Source organism: Cyprinodon variegatus, unplaced genomic scaffold, assembly GCF_000732505.1.
Source record: "Cyprinodon variegatus isolate N-32 unplaced genomic scaffold, C_variegatus-1.0 Scaffold336, whole genome shotgun sequence".
Taxonomy (NCBI): Eukaryota; Metazoa; Chordata; class Actinopteri; order Cyprinodontiformes; family Cyprinodontidae; genus Cyprinodon; species Cyprinodon variegatus.
Window position 1 is genome coordinate 183,900 of NW_015150789.1, and position 22,653 is coordinate 206,552.

General features: G+C 38.6%; 1 protein-coding gene across 1 annotated transcript; it reads left to right on the forward strand.

Moving 5' to 3' along the window:
- Positions 1 to 5,367: 5,367 nt before the first annotated feature.
- Positions 5,368 to 17,824, forward strand: dcaf5 (DDB1 and CUL4 associated factor 5). Its single transcript, XM_015385336.1, has 9 exons — positions 5,368 to 5,784; positions 7,260 to 7,403; positions 8,114 to 8,150; positions 8,265 to 8,404; positions 10,820 to 10,949; positions 12,718 to 12,931; positions 14,150 to 14,216; positions 15,947 to 16,074; positions 16,197 to 17,824. The coding sequence occupies exons 1-9, from the start codon at positions 5,577 to 5,579 to the stop codon at positions 17,388 to 17,390; spliced, it is 2,262 nt and encodes a 753-aa protein (XP_015240822.1). The 5' UTR covers positions 5,368 to 5,576; the 3' UTR covers positions 17,391 to 17,824.
- Positions 17,825 to 22,653: the final 4,829 nt, after the last annotated feature.

Consider the following 22,653-nt stretch of genomic DNA (forward strand, 5'->3'; position numbering starts at 1 on the left):
TCTTTGTAGTGCAGTTTTATAATTGAATAGAATTATTTAAAACTAAACAAAATTATAATTGGAAGCCTAAAATTATTTCCTTTTTTTTTTGCAACTTTAGGCCATCTCTGAAACGAATGATGAAATTTTCATGGCAGCTAGTGAGCTTAGCGTAGCATAAACACTAAAAACAGCACTAAAAGGCTGGGCTTAGTGTTAGAATAAAACTATTTGCCTGCCAGCATTTCTTAATTTTGTCCTTAAAAAGTTTCAATGTCAAACCTGAGAAAAAAACAAACAAAGCCAAAATGTTTAGGGCGCTACATTAAAGATAAAAAGGTAAAACATTGGGTTTGATTAACTGGGGGTGGTTAAAGGAAGTAAAAAAAACTTTGGCTACATTATTGGTTTTGAACAAACTGCACAAAACAAATTATTTTAAAACCTCCATGTAGTTTTTTTGATAAATATTACCAATATTTTGGTTTTAATATATAGATCATAGCCCCTACACTGCAAAAATCTAAATGAGTCTTTTTTTTCTTAAATTAAGTGCATTTGTTCTTAAATTGAGAAGGTAAGTGAGATACTTTGCCAATGGAACAAGAAAAGTTACATTTAAAATTATATTTCAAGTGCATATGATCTAATCACCTTATTTTAAAAGTTAAAAACTCATTCCATTAGCAAATCACCCTGTTTATCTACGCAAATTAAGGGTAAATAGGCTTATTTTAAGAAATGTTGACTTATATTTAAATTGTTTTTGCAGTATATGCAACTGGCCGACAACTAGCTTAGCTAAGGTCAAAGGTCAAAAGAAAAAATGTTTTAATTTTATTGAAATTGGAGGAGTCCTGATGTGTTTTTCCTCAGTTAACTGACCCTGAGTGTACGTTCAAAAAGGCATAACTATTCATTTTCGTTTTTTCCATGTAAATTTGAATTGAATCTAGAAAAGTTTAGATTTGACCTAAACAAAAAAAAAAAAATATCTGTATTATATTTGAAGTAATTCCTCCCTAAAGGGAAAGTAAAGATTTAAAGTGATGAGTTTCTGTAGTTATCAGTTCTCTCTATCTGCAGTAGATCTATTTCATATCCCTGTGAGTTTATTGAAAAGTCAATAATTTTACAAATGTAAAAAATTTGGTTTGTTAGCTTGTTGCTAACTAACCCATTTAGCTAACTTCCATTATATTGTGATTATTAGGTTTTTGGTTTATTTGGCCATTAAATAAAAACTCAACTATGGAGCAAAGACTGCCAGATGTAGGTTTGTTAATTTATAGTTGTTGTTGATCTGACACCACTAAACTAAGATTGATCTTTATATAATAGATTCTTTTTTTGTCCTCAAAATGTAATGACTTTATTTATTGCCAAACAGCTGAAGTTTTATTAGGGCACAGGACGTGTCCTACATGCATGCGTGTCCCCGCTTGCTTAAGAAGAACTGAATGTTTCTTTTTAATCTCCCGGTCAGAATAATGGCTTCCTATTGCTGAGTAGCTCCTGTTGACGCAGGACTGCTTCTTTCATGGGATGTTATTTGTCTTTTTGACAAGAACATTTATCCAGTTTTCTCTAAAGTTCAACTTAATCAACTAAAATCTGACCTCCTATCTGTCTACATGTTAGCCTGTCCCTGCTCTGAGGATTCATTAACTTTTCCACAAACTCACAGGGATATAATATAATATTTCTACTACAGATGCTACTTTGCTTTAGAAAAGCCAGAGATGTTTAATTCTGCAGAGCTTTTGCAAAAAGTAGTTTTTGTTTAAGGGGTTTTCTTTGGCCAACAGAAGCTTATTTATCACAATTCGCTCAACCCGTGTGGGTCTCCTATTTCAGAATGTCGAGGTGAATTTATCAAAGGTACTTTCCTGTAAAGCACTTTTAAATGTTTGTCTAATTTAGATTAGTGTGAATAAATTGTCCCTTGGAACCTGTAGTTACAAACGTCCGGCTGCTGCGAACCACTATAGGTGAACAACAGCACAAACAGTGGCGTCACCATTTATATGTAAAGTTAGCCCAGCCGCTGTATCCCATATACTATTAAAAATGATGAATCTCAGTATGAGGTCTTAATGGAGTATTGTAGAATTTAGTTCCTATACTCTGAGTTGAAAGCAGAATGTTTGTCTTTCCAGTCTTAGCCGTGTGTCACACTCATTTTGCCCACAAACTGTTACTGAGTAGAAGACTGATTACGACCCTTATCATTTTTATATAAGTGCCTAAATTGCATAAGTTTGACAAATCAATGTAAGTTTCCCTGCCTACTGTGGTGCTAATCCTGAGCCCAACATGAAAAAATAAACGGCGACATAAACAAAAACAGCTGTTTCTGTTCAAGTAAGAAAAGTCATAGCAATCAATCACATTCTGAGCACCGAGTCAAAAAGCACTAGAACCCATTATTGTTACAAAGATCTTTGTTTTCTTCTCTTTGTAAAATATATTTTTATTTTAAGTGTTCTCTCAGAGAAGGCTTCTAAAGACTGAATGTTGCTTAAAGACTACCACTGTAATCCCAAAAACTGGGAATAATAAAACTACTACTATACGCACTAAAATCTGTTTTTATTGCCTTCGTTTTTCAACTGTTGCTATTTTTTTTAAGGTTTTGGTTAAAATAAAATAATAAACACCCAGAACTACAGAAGCAATGATAAGTAGGTTGAACACCTGGTGCAGAGAGAATAACCTCTGCATCAGTGTGAAGAAGACTAAGGAGATGTGGATTTTAGAAGACTACCCCAGAGGAGCAGCTGGTCTCCATCTGCAGGTACCGGGGTCTGCATCTATCCAGCGACCTCAACACTTCCTGTCTGGTCAGGAAAGACCATCAGCATCTCTGCTTCCTCAGGAAGCTGCATACGGCTGTACTCGGGAGCTCAGGCCTGCTGAACTTTTATCACTATGTGGTGGAGAGCGTTCTCTGCTTCTGCATCACTGTGTGGCACAGTAGATGCACTGCTGCTGATGGCTCTGCAGGGTGGTTACGGCAGGCTGTATGACCACAGGACATAGCATACCCTGCACTTCAAGGTGCAGGTAAAGGATGCTCCGGATCAAGAAGGACTCCACCCATCCTGCACACAGACTGTTTCAGCCCCTCCAATCAGGCAGACGGCTGAGGAACGTTCAAGAGCAAAACCACCAGACTCAGAAACAGCATCTACCCTGCAGCTGTTACTGTTGAACCAATTCCACACCTAATTCAGCTTCTATTTCTTTTTTTCTTTAATGACAGGTTAATTGGTATCTCTAAATTGCCCTTAGGTGTGAGTGTGTGTGTGCATGGCTGTGTGTCTTCATGTGTCTCTGTGGCCCTGAGACAAATTGGCATCCTGTCCAGGGTGTACCCCGCCTCTGGAACATAGACTGCCAGAGATAGGGTCGCCCACCATGACCCTGACGGAATAAGCTGGAGAGGATGGAGGGATAGAGCTTATCAAACTGGGACCGGAATCTAAATATCGTGCCACAAAAATGCGATAAATCAAGTTCAGACATTCGTTTAAAAGCAGAAGCTGATTCCTTTATACCCCTAATTTTTGGGGCAAATGTTCCTCAGTTGATATGAATCACATTGCAAAATTATTCATAACCCTAAAGCTTTCATATTATGTCACATTATTAAAAAAAAAGAAAAGAAAAAGTTGAATAGAGTTTTATGTGATAGTCTGTCTTCCCTGGGTCTTTAAAAGTCTTACAAATCTTTGAAGTAAAACTCCTCATAATTATGCCTTAAACTCGAGTCAGAGTAGATCCAAAGTGACTGTAAAAGTGTTTCTTGATAACAGCAGTAAAAGCAGTCTGCAGAATGGATCCAGCTTTTCTTTATTAGCTGGCTGAGCTTTATTAATTCACTTGGTCTGATGCCGCCACCCCAGCAGATAACCTCACTAGAGCTTTCACCATTCACAACAGAGAAGAAATGCAGCATCCTGCTGCAAACACTGAAGGATCTAAACTTCTCTAAGAAGTCAGAGCGAATTACAGGACGATAAAGACGTTTGCTGACGTTCCCAACTGCAGTTTTTGTGAATGATTTCCACAGACACTTAATTTAATTTAAATGCAAAACTTTTAAATGTGGAAAAACCTTTAAAGACACGCTCTAAAAAAACCTGCAGGTTTAATTGATGCAAAGGTTGTACCAGAGAATATTGATTCAGAGATAATATAAACCCTTATAAATGGAGTTTGTTGTTAAAATGATACATACAGAGAGCTCTGGGATGATGAACTGAGAAGCATCTCAGCTGTATAGATCATTTGCTGTTCTTATGCTCATAACTTTGACGTAGTCCAAAACTTTTTAGAACACACAATACCCCTTTGAAAGGTGTCTGCATTGGTATCACATTTAAAATTTCTATTCCTCTACCAGAGACAAAGTATTTCTTTTTATAGCAGTCTCTAGGGCTGAAACCACTAATCGGATTATTGAAATAATCTTCAACTAATTAATTAATCGATTAATCATTAACTTAAGTATAGAGACTGTAAAACAGGCCTTTTGATGACAGAGTCATCCATTTAGATCAGTAATTATACCAAGATTGTAAAAACATCAAATAAAATAAACATTTTGCAGTTAAGATTTTAAAAAAAACTTTTCTTCCATCAATATGCTCCATCCAGAATTCCTAAAGTGGAAAACTTTTCGTTTCACCTGGTTTCATTTTGTAAAAAATTGTCGGATTATTAATTCATTGAAAAAATTTAAATTATAAGATTAATCAATTTGCAAAATAATTGTTATTTGTAGCCATAGCACTATCCATTTTTGGCATTTAATACCTTTAAAAATATGTTGTTTTTTTCCCACAAAATGATTTTTTTATTCTGCATATTTTCCATTTCTCCTGTACAGAAGGGGCCAAAATCAGTTTTTTTATGCACCCCTGAAATTTTGTTTATATTGAAAAAAATTCCACTATCCTTTTCTCACATTTAAATACCTTTAAAAATATAAGGTGTTTTTTTCCCCCACAAAATGTTTTTTTTTTTATTCTGCATATATTCCAGTTTCCTGTACAGAAGGGGCTAAAATATGTTTGTTTTTAATGCAAATTTTGTTTAAATTGAAAGAAATTCACACTTGTTTTTTTTAATTTATCGCTTAAACTAAAATTTAAAGAGTAAAATGTTCAGAAAAGTTATGCATAGTAAAAAAAAACTAATATAAATGCATTGAGAAAAAAAATTTAAAGTCTTTGCACACTAGTTTTATTCCAATTTCTCTGCGTCTAAAGCACAAACTCTGATCACCACCAACGGTTAAAATAGCGAATAAAATGTGTTATTTTTTAAATGAATATTTAATTGAGGTGTAGTTTGGTGGATCGCCGGATGACAGCGGAGGAGGGAGGCACGAAGCTGCTTCCAGACAACTGAGACCAAACAGAGGAGGTGCGAAACAACGCCGACATCAGGAGCCGCGCAGTGCCTGGCCACCATAATGTAGAACTAAACCAGCTAGAGCAGTCTTGTGCCACATCTACCCATTTACATAACCAGATGTATCGGGTGGAGTGGCGGATTTAAAGGGCCTGTTTCTTTCCAGCGTGCTTAAAATGAAGGAGCTGAAGGGCTGCGGTATGCGCTGCTCGGTGGGCTTTCTGTCCCGCAGAGAGCTCACCGGACAGCCGCTCTTAAAGGAGGAGTTCCAGAGGCGAAGGCTGGCAGGCTGCACCAGCCTCTACAAGAAGAATCTGGAGGGCCATTTTGGCTGCGTCAACGCCATAGAGTTCTCCAACAACGGCGGGGAATGGCTGGTGTCCGGTAAGTTCCAGTTTTACTGTTAGCATGCTAGCGGCTGTCAGCTGGAACGCTTCCTGGGATAGCTAATGCTAGGCTAATGCTAGCTTAGCTTAGCCTAGCCTGTTTAGCTAGTTAGCAAACATTAAACTGAAAAAAAACACAAGCTATGCAACATTACTTCTTCGTGTCAGTTTCTGAAATTATGAATTTATTCATTAAGCTGTAAATTCCTGGCTGTAATTACCGTAATAACAAAGACTTTCTTGAATTTTAACATTATTTATGTCCCCAGATGATAATAAACAGTCATTTGGGCCAGTTTTATTAAATATAAATATCAGTGAGGGTGCCAACCTATGGACTACCGTAAACCCCTCTGCTTCTTTCAGGGACACTGATGTGAAAATGTACAGTGGATATATTTAGAAAAAACTGACAATCCTTTAGTTTAAATCCGTGTTTAGTTTGTAAAAACGTATAATTTTATTGCGCTTTTGCTTATAAAAAAATTATCTGACAACTTCCTGTGTTGATGCCTTTTTTATTAGACTGATAATGAATTAACTTGTACAGCCATCTATTATTCTCTCATTCTTCAGTCTCATATCCAGCATCTTTACATTATTTTGGTTGTTGTTGTTCATCTATCTTCTTATTATTTTCTCTCTATACCTTTTTCCCTTACAAAATAAAAATGGCGTCAGGAAAATGAATCTCATGCCACAGGTTATTTTAACTAAATGTTGTTTTGGATTATAAGTTAAGATGTTTGTTGTCCTTCTTTCTGTAGAAGTTAAATAAAAAGTAAAAATACCTGGTTTCTAAAGAAAATACAAACTGTTTTTTCTCACTGAGCTTTTTTTTTTTTTTTCATTTAAAGGATGTTGACATAAGGGCTGAAACAATTAATTGAATTAATTGTGATTAATCGATTATTAAAAATAACCGTCAAGTTACTAATCGGTTTATTGTTAAATGGAGTATAGAGACTCTAAAACATGCCTTTAGCTGACAGAGCGACCCGCTTAGAGCACTGGCTATATCAAAATTGTAAAAAAAAAAAAAGTTTTTCGTCTGTCAATATGTTCTCTCCATCCATCTATCCATTTCCTGTCATGCTTATCCCTGCTGGGCTCATGAGGGCTGCTGCTGCCTGTCTGCAGCTGTCCAATCCAGAACACATGAAGTGGAACATTTTAGTTTCACCTGGCTTAATTTAGTAAAAAAAAAAAAAAAAATATTCTTTAAGGAACCTTCGGTTGTCTGATTATTAATTGATTAATCAAAAAAATAATCGATGGATTAATCGATTTTAAACTAATTGTTAGTTGCAGCCCTAGTCGACATTTATCAGGTAAAATCACACCAGCAAAATCTGCTGAGGAGCCACAAGTTATTCTAACTGCAGCAGAAGTTCTATGGGTTGAAGCACAGACAGTCTTTCTCCTTCATTCCTTACTTATAGGTTTTCTCTTTTTATTGTTTTCCCTTATCAGGAGGAGATGACCGGCGTGTTCTTCTATGGGATATGGAGAAATCCCTCCACTCCCATTCCAAGCCTGTGAAACTGAAGGGCGAGCACCTGTCCAACATCTTCTGCCTTGCCTTTGACAGCACCAACACCAAAGTCTTCTCTGGTGGTAAGGCGTGCACAGACTCCAGAGGTTTTATTTCACTATAAAACCCTGGGGGAAAATAAGAGAGAAATCCCTGGAAAGGTGTTTTTATAATTTACATTTGATTAAAAACTTCACATTCTTCCCCTTTTTATATAGAAGTATCAAGAACAAATTTAGGGATTTTGTGGTAAAATAAAATGTGACAAAAATGCATATATAAAAAAAATAGACCTGGTGTTACCAATAAGCCCAGAAAGCTTTTAGATCAAACATCAGGTCAAGTTCAGTATGTGTTTTGTTTCACCTTCCTCGATTGTCGCTTTCCTTTATCATTTTTTAGGTTGCATCCCAGTAGAGTTTATTTTCCCATCATTCAAGCGTCAAGCAGTTTAGGTTGAGTCTACATTTTTAAGGAATAAAATGCCAAAAACATAATTTTAGCTACCTTTATTAGTCTGCCAAAGTTTGAGCAAGACGACCTTGGAAAAAGCTCTAATGGACACTAATAAAGCTTGCAACTACCAACATGACAAGCTTATCTTTAAAAAAATGCTTTTTTTAACAAATTACATTTGTTAAGAAAAATATACCAGAAATTTAGCATAAGGACTTTTTAGAGCAGTGTGATTTTTTAAAATTAATTTATTCTTTTATTACTCATAAGGAAAAAAATGACTAATAATTTTGTGCATATTTGAAAGAATCCCGTCTTTTTCTTGCTTAATCTACAGGAAATGATGAACAGGTGATTCTTCACGACGTGGAGAGGTGGGTCAAAGCAAAGCGCACTATTGTTGTCTGTAAAGCCCCATAAATCAGGCAGCCCAGCTGAGGCTCAGACTGATGATCCAATCAACACGTGACCCACTGTTTCTCTTGCAGACGGGAAACTCTGAACGTGTTCCTGCATATAGATGCTGTGTACAGCTTATCTGTCAGTCCGGTCAACGACAACATATTTGCAAGCTCGTCTGATGATGGCCGCGTTCTGATCTGGGACACTCGTGAGCCGCCGCATGGAGGTGAGGACGGAAGGATTACATGTTAAAATCAGGAAGGATGCTTTGATTTTTTTGATAGAAAAAAATATGTCATGCCAGTTATATCATATATAGGCTTCAGTGTTTCCAACAGGATTTTAGGAGACCGTGGTGGGAGAGTCTCTGATCCTCGGGCGTTTTCATGTGTGCACATTTTTAAGCGTAGTGTATCCCACTTAAAGGGGAACGCCAGGTTTTTCTTTACATTGGGTCCTTGATTTTCCGTTATTCCATCATGTTCTACTCTCCCATCTGAGTTTAGTGTCATTTGCAGCAGTTCTGAAGATATTCCATTAGGTTATATCCAGTAACGTCTTCCTATGGGCAACGACTTGAAGGCACAAACTAAACTGTTCATTTATCATTTATGGTACGCCAGCATTCAGAACATGGAGGCCAATCACTGCCCCCCAGACATCAGCAGTTATATTTTTTATATTTATATATTTTTAAAACAAAGCGGAGTGTGTATGACGTCATGAAATTGAACGATACAGATTAGCTAGAATGAATAGAAGGGGTAGAGCGTAGCCGCCTGTGGCCCGGGCTGCCTGTCACTACTCCAGTCCGGCACACGGATGACGTCATACACGCGCCGCTTTGTTTTTAAAAGATATAAATATTTAAAAAATTGCTGGAGGGGTCTGAAAAGTCAGGCATTTTTATAAAGGAGGGCAGGACGTGCGCTTTGAAAAATAAAATATATATAATAAAATATAACTGGTGCTTGGAGTGGGTCTCACCCAGGGAGTAGAACCGCCACTGACCATCTATGAGCGTGGCGCTCATTCTTCCTGTCGCTTGGTTACGGCCATAAACAACTTGTCTCTCGCTGTGGAACGATCTGATTAACTGACAGATGTTTTTGTTCTTGTTTTCTCTCTCTCTGTGTCTATATGAGACTGGGGCGGGCCACCACAGTCTCGTTAATTAATGGGAAACACTGGGCTTACCTACTGGGCACGTTATAGATGAAAGGATTGTAGAAGTCGTACGTTTAGGAAATTGTATTAAAAACTGTGTGACCTGAAGGAAGCAGACTGTCTTCCATCCCAGTAGGCACTATAAATGCAGATATTTTTATTTTTTTTATGCTCATTTTAAAGTTTTGCATTAGAAGAGCTTAATAGAAACAGTAAAATTCAAATCAATTTAATACGTTTTGTCAAAGTTTCTACAGGGCTCGAAGAACGACTGCGCTAAAGAAGAGATGGACGCACATTTGTCAGAAGTTCTGATGTAGCGAACAATAACTGATGAGCTGTTTCTGCTGCTGACGTCCTGAATGAAAGCATTTTACTTTCTCCACATCTTTGTATGGCATGAACCATTGTGAATAATAGGTGACATGATAAAGTCTGCCTAAAGAAAATCCCCCAGACATGTTAGACCACATAACTGCTGCAAAGCTGCATGTGTTCCTGCTACATGTGGGTTAAGCGTGTAACAGCGTTCCGTTTTAAACGGTTGAATTATTTACACTACATGCGTAAAATGCCTGTATTACAGGCGTACATTTGCTACTCCTCGCCTAATTTAGGCTGAGGTTCTAATTTCAGACATATATGTGCTTCTGTTTCGCAACGAATGAACAGGAAAGTAACATCCATTGTCAAAGCTTCTCTCACAAACCTAGAAAAATAGACTAGAACGTAGCCGACGGTGTGCCTACTGTTTAGTGCTTTTTCTATTAAAAAAAAAATATACAAAATCTAAAGTTGTTTATTGCTCTATGCAGAAGGATTGAGTCAGAACTTGGGATGTGTTCATAACTTACTAGGGTGACCAGATGCGCTGGTTTGTATAAACGTATGACGAAATTAGGCTTTGCATCACCTGGTTCATTTGCTCCAATCGATAGAAATGCGTCTAATTCTCCTTTTCATTGTTTTGAAAGATTTGAAGTTAAAAGTTGCATTAGTCTTGGATGGAAATGTGGGTATTAAAGGAGAAAAGTGTATCGAACCCTTGGCTGGTAGAATAGAGGCAGAGCTAAAGTTAAATTGTTCAGATTCAGTCAAACATGTGCATTAGAATGGCCTAGTCAAAGTCCTGATCATCTGTATCAGGACCTCATGAATATCAGGTTTCATGAAGCACTCATCTAAACCTGCCCTATGCTGCAGAGAAGAAGCAGCATTTCAGTCTTGCACAGCCTGTAGCCTGCTACTCTGTAAGGCTTTCCTTGGTTATCGTATCAAAATAAGAAAATTTATTTCTGTTAATTTTTAAAGGTTTCATAGTTTGTACAGATCTATATTTGTACTCTATGAATAAAAATGTCCCTGAGTAATCTAAGCCGTAGCTCAGAGTTCTCAGCTGAAACACCCTGAGAACCCAGTAGATGCTCTGCAGGCAAAGTCTCACCTGTGTTTTTATGGATTGTGGTTCCCACAGAGCCGTTCTGCCTGGCTAGTTACCCTTCAGCCTTCCACAGCGTAATGTTCAACCCCGTGGAGCCTCGGCTGCTCGCCACAGCAAACTCAAAGGAAGGGGTGGGACTGTGGGACATTCGAAAGCCTCGCAGGTAAGACCATTTTGATTTACTAAGACCTGATCCGAAATCATGGACGGGTCTGAAATTTCCAAACATTTCATTAACTTTGATGATATGAATCTTTTCCTTCCTTCATAAATATTTTCTATTGTTATTGCTGTGAAAAAGAACCGTTTGCACTGAGCGTCTGAAACATTAGTGAATAATTCACTCTTTATTTTCTGTAAATAAAAAGGTGTTAACTTTTCTGCCTTATATATAATTTACAGGTCCTTCTCAAAATATTAGCATATTGGGATAAAGTTCATTATTTTCCATAATGTAATGATAAAACTTTAACCTTCATATCTTTTAGATTCATTGCACACTTCATTGCACACTAACTGAAATATTTCAGGTCTTTTATTGTATAAATACGGATGATTCTGGCATCCAGCTCATGAAAACCCAAAACTCCTATCTCACAAATTAGCATATTTCATCCGACCAGTATGATCAGAAACAAAAAAATAGAGGGAACACTGTTTATGGTAGGTTTTCTTTTTTTTTAACAACTTGGTTTATTTTGCACTTCTCCTTTTTGGTAACACAAAACACAAACAGAGAGTAAAGAGTAAAGACTTTTAACCTTCTTTTTAAAGATTTTATTTTTTATGTAAAATAGGAATTATGGGAAAATTATATTGAGTATATTGTTTGAATTCTTTGATTGAATTTTGTTTTTTTTGCATCAAGTTAGGGAAATATAAAAAAAAACATGAATTAAGATGTGTTGTTTTTTTAGATACATATGCAGAAAGTCCTGAAGTGTTGATTCCTGTTTCTCACGATAAATTTGCTGTAATTCTAGTCTGGATCACGCTACCTTCACCAAAGTAAATCACCATGGTAACCGAAGTGTTTGCACTTCTGTTCAACTAGATCAATGTTTAGTTTCACCAGAATAAATAGTCGGCATCTCATTTTGAGATCATCATGAAACTGCCTCCTGTATTGGAGGAGTGTATTTTTTAAATATGTCCACCAGATGGTGCTGTTGCCCTGATTATAAAGGAATTACAGGCTACTTAGCTCTACTACTGATTGTTCATAACCTAATATCTTAACTAACCATTTTAATTTCTAGATAGATTAATATTTATGGCTTATTAAATAGACAGTAGCCCAGGAATCCTTTGTTAGTCGTTGGAACGATAAAACCACATATTATGACACCTGGCTATATAAAATAGAAATAACCTAAAATGTTTTTGCTTTTTCAAAATAGGGACATATTGAAGCCTGGTTTGTCACAAAAAACCTAAAAGTTTTTAGAATAAAGCAAACTTCTAAACAAAGCAGAAAGTTTATAGTGATCAAAATGAATCCACTCCAGCTTGTTGCTTTTACATGTTATCGTTTGTCCAAAAATATTTACACTTTTATTTTTCATAAAGTACAACTTTAAAAAAATCATGGAAATAAGATGATCTCAAATCATCAGCTTAATAGTTAAATAGGGTATCTCAGAACCTTCTTTATTTTATGACTCCTGGGTGATTTGATATTGAATCGTTTAAAAGCCGTTTTCTTGGATGTCTTGGCTGTAAAATCTTGAAGTTTTTGCCAGAAGCCGGAAGTAATAATTTTACTTAAACAACAGATAAAACAGTTTAAAGTAGTTCTTATTCATGTATTTATTGAAGGAACATAATATGTCGGGTGATGCTTTTAAAGTCGGTCTTCTCCTCTAGTTAGTTTTGCGATGCATAGAAGTGATGGACCCCCCTCAGCTGATTGTTTTCCTCTGTGCCTTCAGCTCTCTGCTCCGGTACGGCGGCAGCATGTCCCTGCAGAGCGCCATGAGTGTTCGCTTCAACAGCACAGGCACGCAGCTTCTGGCTCTCCGGCGCCGCCTGCCGCCCGTCCTTTACGAGCTGCACTCCCGCCTGCCCAGCTTCCAGTTCGACAACCAGGGCTACTTTAACTCCTGCACCATGAAAAGCTGCTGCTTCGCTGGGGACAAAGATCAGGTGGGACAGCAGACTGTCTGAACTTTCCTCCAGCTCAGCTGTAAAAAGCTGCTTATTTTATACAGTCAATGAGCTAAAAACCTAAAAACAACATGATGATGATGAACCAGATGAAGAATGGCTGGATATTTCACAGAGTTCTCTGAGCTCCACTCCCATTTCTCAGTAATTCGTCAGCCTTTGCAGGGAGTCGAGGAATCTCTCATTAAGGCGCTAATTCAGACGTTTGCCTAAAGGCATCTTACTGTGTGGTTGATGGTAAGTGGGGAAACTCTCAGAGCAACGTTCCAACTCTGGCCTCTAGAGGGCAGAGCGACACGTGTTCCAGGCTCAGACCTGCGTCTGCGCCCTGACTTTTTATTTGACATATAAATACTTTGCCTTTACTGTCAGTTCATTTGTGGCGTTCCGATTTTCTGTGTCAGACCAACACAGATTTTATTATTGTTCTTATCTTTAATAGAGCTTCATCGCAATTCCCTTCATTTCAGAGTGAAGAACCTTTGAAAGCTGGTTATTTTCAGATTTTGATGAGCCTTATTGTTGTGAACGCACCACACCCATACGTCTGCTTGTTGTTTATTCAGCCAGTTGGAGGGACTTAGAAAAGCAATGAAGGCATGTTGATTACTGGGAAAAATAGAAGATACTGTAGGTTAATCATGACTGAAACATCATTTAAATACATTTGTAGTTTTTTAATAAGCCTAAGATTTTTTATTTGTCCAAATTTCTAAATATTTGGACCATAGTGATAAATTTTTTGGTCTGTAAAAACAGCCGTGTCGAAATTAAGTAAACTTTGCATTTTTATCCTCTAAAAAACTTGGAATGGAACTAAGAGAAACATTTACAAATTCCTCCGAGTAAATGAGGGAAAAAATAGCTGAACATATTAGACGTTTCAGAAACTCTTTCTCCTAATATTACGTCCGTCTGAAAGAATGTGGAGCCCGCAGTGACCCTGTCAGAGCTAACTACAGTAGAAAAGTTTGAGTGAAACCATCTGTTAGCCTAATAACGCTTCGTCGTTTAGGCCAGACTGTCGCGTCACGTTACGTCTGCGTCTGATTGCTCACCATGACTCACAGCAACACCAGTAGATCTGCTAGTTTTCTGCTCTGTGTTCTTTAGATTTATCTCCTTTTATCTGGTCTGATATTTTCTCTCCCTCCTGGTAAAGTTCAGTCTCAGTACTTGGTTTATTTTTTTTTTCAGTACATCTTGTCTGGATCAGATGACTTCAATCTGTACATGTGGAAAATCCCAAATGACCCAGAAGCAGGTGAGTTTGGTTTCCCAGATTCCACATTCATTTGGATTTTTCACATTCCTGCAGGATTTTTTTGTGAGAATTGTTTATCAAGTGTTGAAACAAAAGTAGGCTCCTAAAAAAAAAAAATAAAAATAAAAATAAAAATGATGTGAGGACAATATAAACTATTGAATTAAGGTAGAAACTCTCCTCTCTTACATTTTCAGGAATCATGGGCCACAGATGTGTGCAGTTTAAACACTATTGTGATTTATTTATTAATTTCAGCTTGGATGTAATTTATGATATCTTTAAAAAATGTAAGAATATAAATAAAAGTCTTTGCAGGAAATATTATCCCAGCCGAGTTCCTAATCAGACAGAGAACCGGTGAAGTGTCTTTATAATCAGTGGAAAACTGATCATTGCTGAGTTTTATGATCAGTTTAACGAGCCAATTAGTGTCTCAATTTAAATATTTTTTTTATATTTCTATCTTACAGTGGTAAAGCCCTATGAAGGCCATTTTATTTTGTCCCTTAATTCCACTTTTTACATTAAAACTTTTATGAATTTTGTCATTTCTGATATTTTTTTCCCTTAATTCCATATTTTCATTCTAAAAATATAAATTTTCTTCAGAATTATGTAATTATTAAGTCCCAAATAATAAATGAAAACCCATAAAATTCAAACTCTGAGTGTTGTTTCACTTTCAGAAATAAAACTAATTGCTGTGCTTCAGCAGAACATTAGATGCTTTAAAGTGCTTAAAAGTGTTCATCCATCCTTTTTATAGAAAGAAAAACATTCTTTATGTTCAAGACATAATTTAACATTTATAAAATTGTCCTTTTGTACAAGAGCTTCAGAGTTGAACATAAAAATGTCTCATAATAAAACATAAAAAGTAAAAAATAACATTTTCTCCAAACTTTATTATTAATGCTGTTTTTTTCCAACTCTCCGATTGTATTTAAAGAAATATTTACCTGTTTAAAACAATCAATGTACAAGATAAACTACCGTCTCACTTGTGTTGATGTAACTGAGCGCTAAAGAGTTAGCAGACATCTGGCTCATGCTAGCTAGCTAGCGTCTTTTCCGTGTTCCTGATGTCACTCTGACTGTAATTAATGGTCATCATGTATATTTCTATGCTTCCAGTTGATCGTTTGCTGGTAAAACAGGCAGAAAAGTTGCTCTCTATATGCGTAAAAACTGCTGCATTTCACCAAAACAGGTGAATAATTTGACGTTAATATTTAATTAGCTAAATTACATGAAACTGTCTTTGTTTTCCTGCATCCTTTAAATCATGGGGCCCTAAGCTAGCATGTTGTTAGCCATCTATTCTAAAAATATTTCAATAAAATCTACTAAATGTAGGTGTTACATTGTTCCTTATCAAACAAATCATCATCAGCACAAAATGATGGAACATCTGGAGGTGTTTTTGTTTTTAAACTTAATGAGTGGGTAAGAAAGTTTTATGACGAAAACCAAATTTCTAATGTTTGACTATAAAGAGAGAAGAGGCAGAAATAATCCAAGATGGTTGTGAGCTTCAATTGTCACACAACTCTGTGTCCGATCCATGCTTTCCTTCTTTTAAATTCATTTAATAAAGTAAGAATATCTCATCTGTTCTCCTCCTCCTTCAAGATGAACAGCATCTCATTTGTTGTTTCAGTGCTTCCTGCCTGCCTGTTTGACGTAGACGTGTCTTTTCCTCCATTACTGTCATTCTTGTTTTGCAGGAGGCCCTGGTCGTGTGGTAAACGGGGCTTTCATGGTTCTGAAGGGTCACCGCTCCATCGTGAACCAGGTTCGCTTTAACCATCACTCCTACATGATCTGCTCCTCTGGTGTGGAGAAAGTCATCAAGGTTAGTGAATGAATATTTCTCCTGTGGCTCTGAAAAGCGTGTTCAATCATCAGAACTCTGTCATAACTCTGCACCAGACTCTGAAGGTGAAGTATCAAAGCAGATGTTTGTGTGTGACTCAGGTGTGGAGTCCGTACCTGCAGCCCGGCAGCGAGGGCGATCTAGAAGGTCGGGTGGAGGACAAGTCCCGCAGCCTCTACAGCCATGAGGAGTACATCAGCCTGGTTCTTAACAGCGGCAGCGGTCTGTCCCACGACTATGTCAGCCAGTCTATAGAGGAGGATCCACGCATGATGGCCTTCTTTGACTCGTTGGTGCGACGGGAGATTGAGGGCTGGAGCTCAGACTCTGACAGCGATCTGAGCGAAGAGGCCATCATGCAGCTCCACGCCCGCGGCCGTCGCTCCACGCGGGCCACATCCGCAGCTCCTGCTGCAGCTCCCGCCGCTGATCCCCACGGTGACTCTGATAACTCCTCCTCCTCCTCATTGGCTGGACCGGACGCTTCTGGAGGGGAGGAGCAGGCTGCAGAAGACGGAGAGGACTGCCCTCTGAGACAGAGGAGACGTCAGCAGCATCAGTCCAGCTTCCTGGTCAACGAGGACTCGGATTCCAGTGAGTTTTGGCTGGACCCGATGCCCCGCCCCCGCTCCCCGAGCCCCAGGGAGAACTCCACTCTATCCAGCCCCAGCTCCTCTCCTTCACTCCCTGCAGGAGCCTCCAGCTCCTCCTCCTCCTCCTCCAGCTCCAGCAGCGATGACGAGGAGCGCCGCAGCGCCGTCCGCCGGCAGAACGTCATGAGGCGGCGTCGCATGAACGTGGTCTCCAGAGCCGGCAACAGACCCGAGTCCATCCAGGCTCTGTTTTCAGCCATGGACTCCTACAGCTACCCGTCAATCTCAGTCGACGATCTTTCCTCATCCTCGTCAGACCGGGAGCAAAACCCCCTGGAAATCAAACCGCCAGCTTCCGATTCCAGAGAGGAGGAAAAGTGTCTGAGTCCCTCGGACTTTGTGTGCCCGAGCCCAGCGATGTCTCCTGCAAGCCAAGACCATGACAGGAGCGACAGGACTGACGAAGAAGGACACGCGGCCGCGTCGCCTCCACTGCTGGATGCATGCAGGACTGAGGGAGCCGCTGGAGCAGCCAGGCAGCAGGCGTCCTCAGAGTCTGAGGAAGAGACTGCAAGTAGACCTGAAGACTCCAGGCCGCTGCGAGAGAAGGTCCTGGCACAGAGCACTGTGAAGCGGACTCATGTGGGATCACATGACGGCGAGTTGGGCTTGTCGCCTTCTGAAAAGAAGCTCAAGACGTAGCCTTTTATCATTTGTACACAGAATTAAACTTAGGAAGTGGATTTTCTGAGTTTCTACAGCTGAGCTTTTCATTTCTGACTCCATCTTGTTTCACATGTTTCACCTCAAACTGCTGAGAGGGACGGAGTGGTCGGCTTCGGTCGAAGAGCAAACAGTTTGGACTGAAAACCAGATTACAGGAAAATAGGAATAAGCTGCATATTGCTCGTATTTCAGAGGCGTTATTTTTATGTGATATGAGGTTCTGATTGTTGCCTCTGATGACATCAAGCTCTGAACTAAATCTAGATGTTTAGTTGCAGACGTTTCACTTGGAGCCTGTTCTGCTTCGCTTTGTTCTCATCAACTCTCAGTTTATGCTGCTTCAGGAAGTTTAAAAAAAAGAAATGCCTCCTCTACCGTTTCTATAAGCTGTGCATTAAAACTTAATGTTCTTTCTGTGTTTTTAATCAGACTACAGTTAACAGTCATCTCACCTGTTTTCCTGCGAGTAAAAAAGTTGATCTGTGACATTTTCCAGTGATTTTGAATAATTGAAAATTAGTCAACTGTGAAGGATTCAAGTGCTACACCAGCATCTACTCCCAGTCTCCATGGCAACAGGATTTAGACCCTCTGATGTTAAAGGAGAGTTCGTTCAGCTCACTCTACTGCAGTTCAGAAATGGTGAAATATAACGTTGTTTTTCTTGGTTCTTTTACTCTGGATTCCTGCACAGTCTGAAACTTTGGAGTTTGAAAAAGAAAACGAGAAGCTTTCAAAGCTTAGTGCTCAACTTTTCTTCTACACCTATCATTTCAGGTGCCATCAATTCAACATGAGACAATAAGCTGGAATTGCACCCGATTGAACCAAACCGATCCTATCAACAATCGTAAATCCTCTACTGGTTTCAAAAGCTGCATAAAATTTGCTGAAACAGCTTTGAAAAACTAAAATCTATTCACCTGCTCCTTAAACGGAGAAACTGCTCCGAGGAAGAAGGCGTGATGCAATCAGATTTCCCACCCTTTCATCGCAGAACAGATAAACCTCCTAAGAGTCGACCAAACCTGAAGAAGCGGGAAGTAACTGATCAAATGTTTGACACTATTTATGAGGAGGAAGCAAACCACTTCATCACACTGAGGGTCAGATTTCTGACAGCGAGGCAGCAAAAATGTACGGATTCATGTGCAGGATTCTCACATTTACTTTTAACTCATTAATGGCGACCACTAGGGGGCAGCAGAAACAACCCACTGGTTCTGTAGATAGAACTAATAATAAAGTTTAAGCAGATTGAACTTGGTTTAATCACACATGTGAAAGGAAGGTGGATTTTCTTTCCTAGTTTATATATAAGTAGCTCCTCTGCTTTAAAAGATGTTGATAGCTTGTAGGGGGGGGAGGCCATCTTGAATTTAATTCAAACAAGTAGCTTCCTCTTTCTAGGAGATGATTGAAACCTGCAGCTCCTGACAGTGTGAGGATTGTTCATGAAGTACATGATGTCACCTTTCTGAGGAAACGGGCATCATCACTTTGCTTTAAAGCAACAGAGCTGGTGGTTAGAAACTGTAGGTACCAACAGCTATGAAGGAAGGTCAATGAGGAAAAATCAACTCAAAGGTGAATATGACAAGAAGGGAAAATGAAACAGGAAAACAAGGAAGTTTTCCTGGAAGGGAAATTGGCAGAAAGTGTGAGAAACTTTAGATGGGGAAAAAAAAGGCAAAGAAAGAAAAATTATTAAAAGAAGAGAGGATTAAATGAATAAAGGGTGGAAAATAAGTAAAGGGCACAAGAAATTAAGTGGAGGAAGAAGAAAGTAAAAGGAAAGAACTTTGGAGAAGTGATGGAAAAATGAGCAAAGAAAGATGAACTACAGAAGGAAGGAAGGGAGTCCAGAAAGAATGAATGAAAGAAGCTACAGAAAAGCATAAGCAAGGAAAAAAAGATGTTTAACGAATAAAGGACAGAAATAAAGAACGGTGTGAGCATGGGTGTAATTTTGGGGGGCTGAGGGGGGACATGTCCCCTGCATTTTTTTTAAACATCTGTTTTGGTCGTCTGCACATTTTACTGACAAAAACAATGTTATCCTACAGTTCACAGATATTTGTCCAGCACTAGGACCAAGTGGAAAACCGCAGCTCAAATTGAAGCCCGCTGATTGGCCCACTGGCTGTCACTCCTGAGGAGCTCACTTTACAAACATCTGATGCGCTAATGTGATTGGATGGTCAAACGCGCTGACGTTACACTGGAAAACCTAACTAATAATAAGTAAAAGTATTTACCTTTAATCTGAGTGGGTAAATGAAATGACCTGCCAATGGAATGAGGATTTTTACTCTTAAAATAAGATATTAAGATAAAATGCACTTGAAATAAGAAGAAGCAATTGTGTTTTCTTATTTTAAATGTAAATTGTCTTGTTCTATTGGCAAAATGTGTCTTTTTCCTTCATAATTCAAGAACAAATGCACTTATTTTAAGATTAAATGACTTATCTAGATTTTGATTCTTTCCAGTTTAGTTATATTAAAAAATACTTGCACGCCCCCCCCCCAACACAAACACACGCACTTCTGAAATAAAATAAAACTGAAAGAAGAAGGGAAAGGAAGTTTTTTCAGTATTTTCATTCCATTTTATTCTTTTCTATACCTGTCCAGACCTTGGGTTGTCAGTAAAAATCCATTTGGCAACATATCCGGATTTTCGGATGCCTGATTTAATATTAATCTTTCAGTTCATAATATGGATAAAAAACAAGAAAAAAAACTTTTTTCCCTAAAAACGATGAGGGATAATGTGCTGCAACACATTTCTGTGGTTGAGGGACTCATAGAGGTGGACTCCATCAAACCCCAAACAACATGGATACCAAAATACCCGACTGATCCATATCTAATGATGAACATCTACACAACTTGCTTCTTTTTTAACTAAACATTTCAGTTTGATAGCTGTGTAAAATATCGCAGTATGTAGTGACATGGCAATATCGTCATAATATCGTATTGTGACACATATCGTATCGCAACAAATGCCAAAACTCACCCCTATCCAGACCTGGGGAAAAGAAAATTAAAATCAAATTCTATGATATTTAATCTTTTGTAAAAACCAAATGCAGTAGGAAATGTGGACCACTTCCTGCAGCTTAGAACCCGACCGCTTATAACGTGCAACATCTTAGCTGACGCATAATTTGATGCTCTGCAAGGAGGCAAAAAATACAAAAGTTATGTAGTTCACATTATTTTAAAGCAGGTAAAGATCCCGTTCCTGTCCTCTAGGACGTAATGCAGATGAGCCGGACGTATCCAGTAATATACCTTCTTCTGAACACGCGTCGTTATGGGATCGCTGTACGCTGCACTTTACATTCAGGGAGGGAAGCTGATTCCTTTAAATATCTTCCCATGTCTTTAGATGGTCGCATCACATGAGCAGCGTTAATGTTTTATGCTGAAGTATTTAGGAATGGTTACCAGAGGGCCATTTCCACCATCAAAGGTCACATCCACAACTGGGAGGAGCCCAGTTTAACCACAGCCTTGGATGGCGTTCAGCTAGAGCAGGGTTTAATCCGCTCTATTGGTTTTTAGAGCGAAACTCTCCTCATCCTCTATCACATCATAGGAAAGAGTGATGCTGAAGACTTTGTGATGTCAGGTGAGGTTTTAGCCGAAGACGTCTGCTCCCTAACCCAAACACGGCTCAGTGGGAGGGAGGGCAGCCCATGCAGCAGTAGTCCATACATGGCTCAGCCTTAACAGCTCGGGCAGCTATTGAAGAATTCCCCTTCGGAGATGACTGGAATACCTCTGGAAGCTGCCAGAGACCAAACGCAGCCAGCAGCATCCGCCAGCTCCTCTCATGAGCCTGAGCACCTTCAGAATCAGCAATAGCTCCTCTGCATAACCTGCTCTTCTTTTAAACCATGTATCAGACCTCTGCTGACCTCAAACTCAGAGCGTTTCAACATTTTGTTACAAACTTCTACTTTATTTGGATATTTCATGTTCCAGTTTTTATTTTTGTAGTTACCATAGCAAGTTTTTAAGGCACATCTTTGAGCGCTGCTCACTTTAACACAAAAAATTATCTCCAGTCTCAGCAAAGTTTCTTATATCAGTTTGACGACTTTGCAACAAACCATTGATTGATTGGAGATTTGATGTTTTCCGCTTCATTTTGGGAAATTCTGGCCTGTTTTGCAGACCCAAATGGAAAAGCAAATAACTTAGGAACTGTAAGCCCAGATTACATGACATGAAACAGCCTGAGCTGCATCAGTTCAAACAAGACACTGTGTCTATAAAATGAACTTGGTGGTTAAATAGTGGAGAAATAAGCTGAATTGCGTTAAAATGGGTCGCCGGCGACCCGGTGTTAGGCTCCCCCCTATTTTCTGAGTTCAGTCTTCCTTTCATAAACATGACCAACATCCCTGTCTCTGGTAAAGAACTGCAAAAACAATCTAGAAATAAGTAAAATTGCCTTAAATTAAGCGCATATATCCTTAATTTTAGTAGGTTAATGGGGTGATTTCCCAATGGAATGAGTGTTTTCACTCTTAAAATAAGATAATAGGATAATATGCACTTGAAATAAGACAATGCAATGTTTTATTTTTCTTCTTTTAAATGTAAATTGTCTTGTTCCATTGGCAAAGTGTCTCATTTACCTCCTCAATTCAAGAACAAATGCCCTAAGAAAACTGTTTCCACATCATAATAATGCAAGTTCCACCTTCATCCATTTAGTATCAGCTGCAGGGTTTAGTTTTTGTATAAAAAGAGCAGATTTTTCCCTCCTTCTACATCTTTGCTGTATCCTCTACCTGTTAAACGGGGGCCATCTTTCAGCTTTCCTCCTGCCTCTCTTCCACAAATGTAGAAATAGTTTTCCTGATTCTCCAACCTGAGCTGAGGGTCTCTGCTGTTAAGGTGGGCGGCCATATTCTTCTTGGTTTTTAGTAGCGTCAAAACTCTCCCCAAATTAGAAAAATTAACTGAACAGAGGCTGAACATAAATGCAAAGGTTTGCAAAATACAGTTAACCATGAGAGAAACCCCAATAAATGATGTTTGTGTGCCCCTAAAATGGGAAAGATCAGCCTGCTGGGAACCAGGACAAGCAGTTCATTTACCTGTTTCATATTTTGCAGCATGGCATAAAAGCCTCTTATGTCATTAAACCAGCAGGAGCGTCTATTGGTTGTTCATATCTGACCTTTCATTCTAGATGTGACACTTCATATAGCCTG

What these genes read in the sequence shown, in the direction of transcription:
- dcaf5 (XM_015385336.1), top strand. Translation starts at nt 5,577, where the DNA reads ATGAAGGAGCTGAAGGGCTGCGGTATGCGCTGCTCGGTGGGCTTTCTG. An exon ending in CACCAAAGTCTTCTCTGGTG is followed by an intron (nt 7,404 to 8,113) that starts GTAAGGCGTGCA and finishes CTTAATCTACAG; the next exon opens with GAAATGATGAACAGGTGATT. An exon ending in ATTCTTCACGACGTGGAGAG is followed by an intron (nt 8,151 to 8,264) that starts GTGGGTCAAAGC and finishes TTTCTCTTGCAG; the next exon opens with ACGGGAAACTCTGAACGTGT.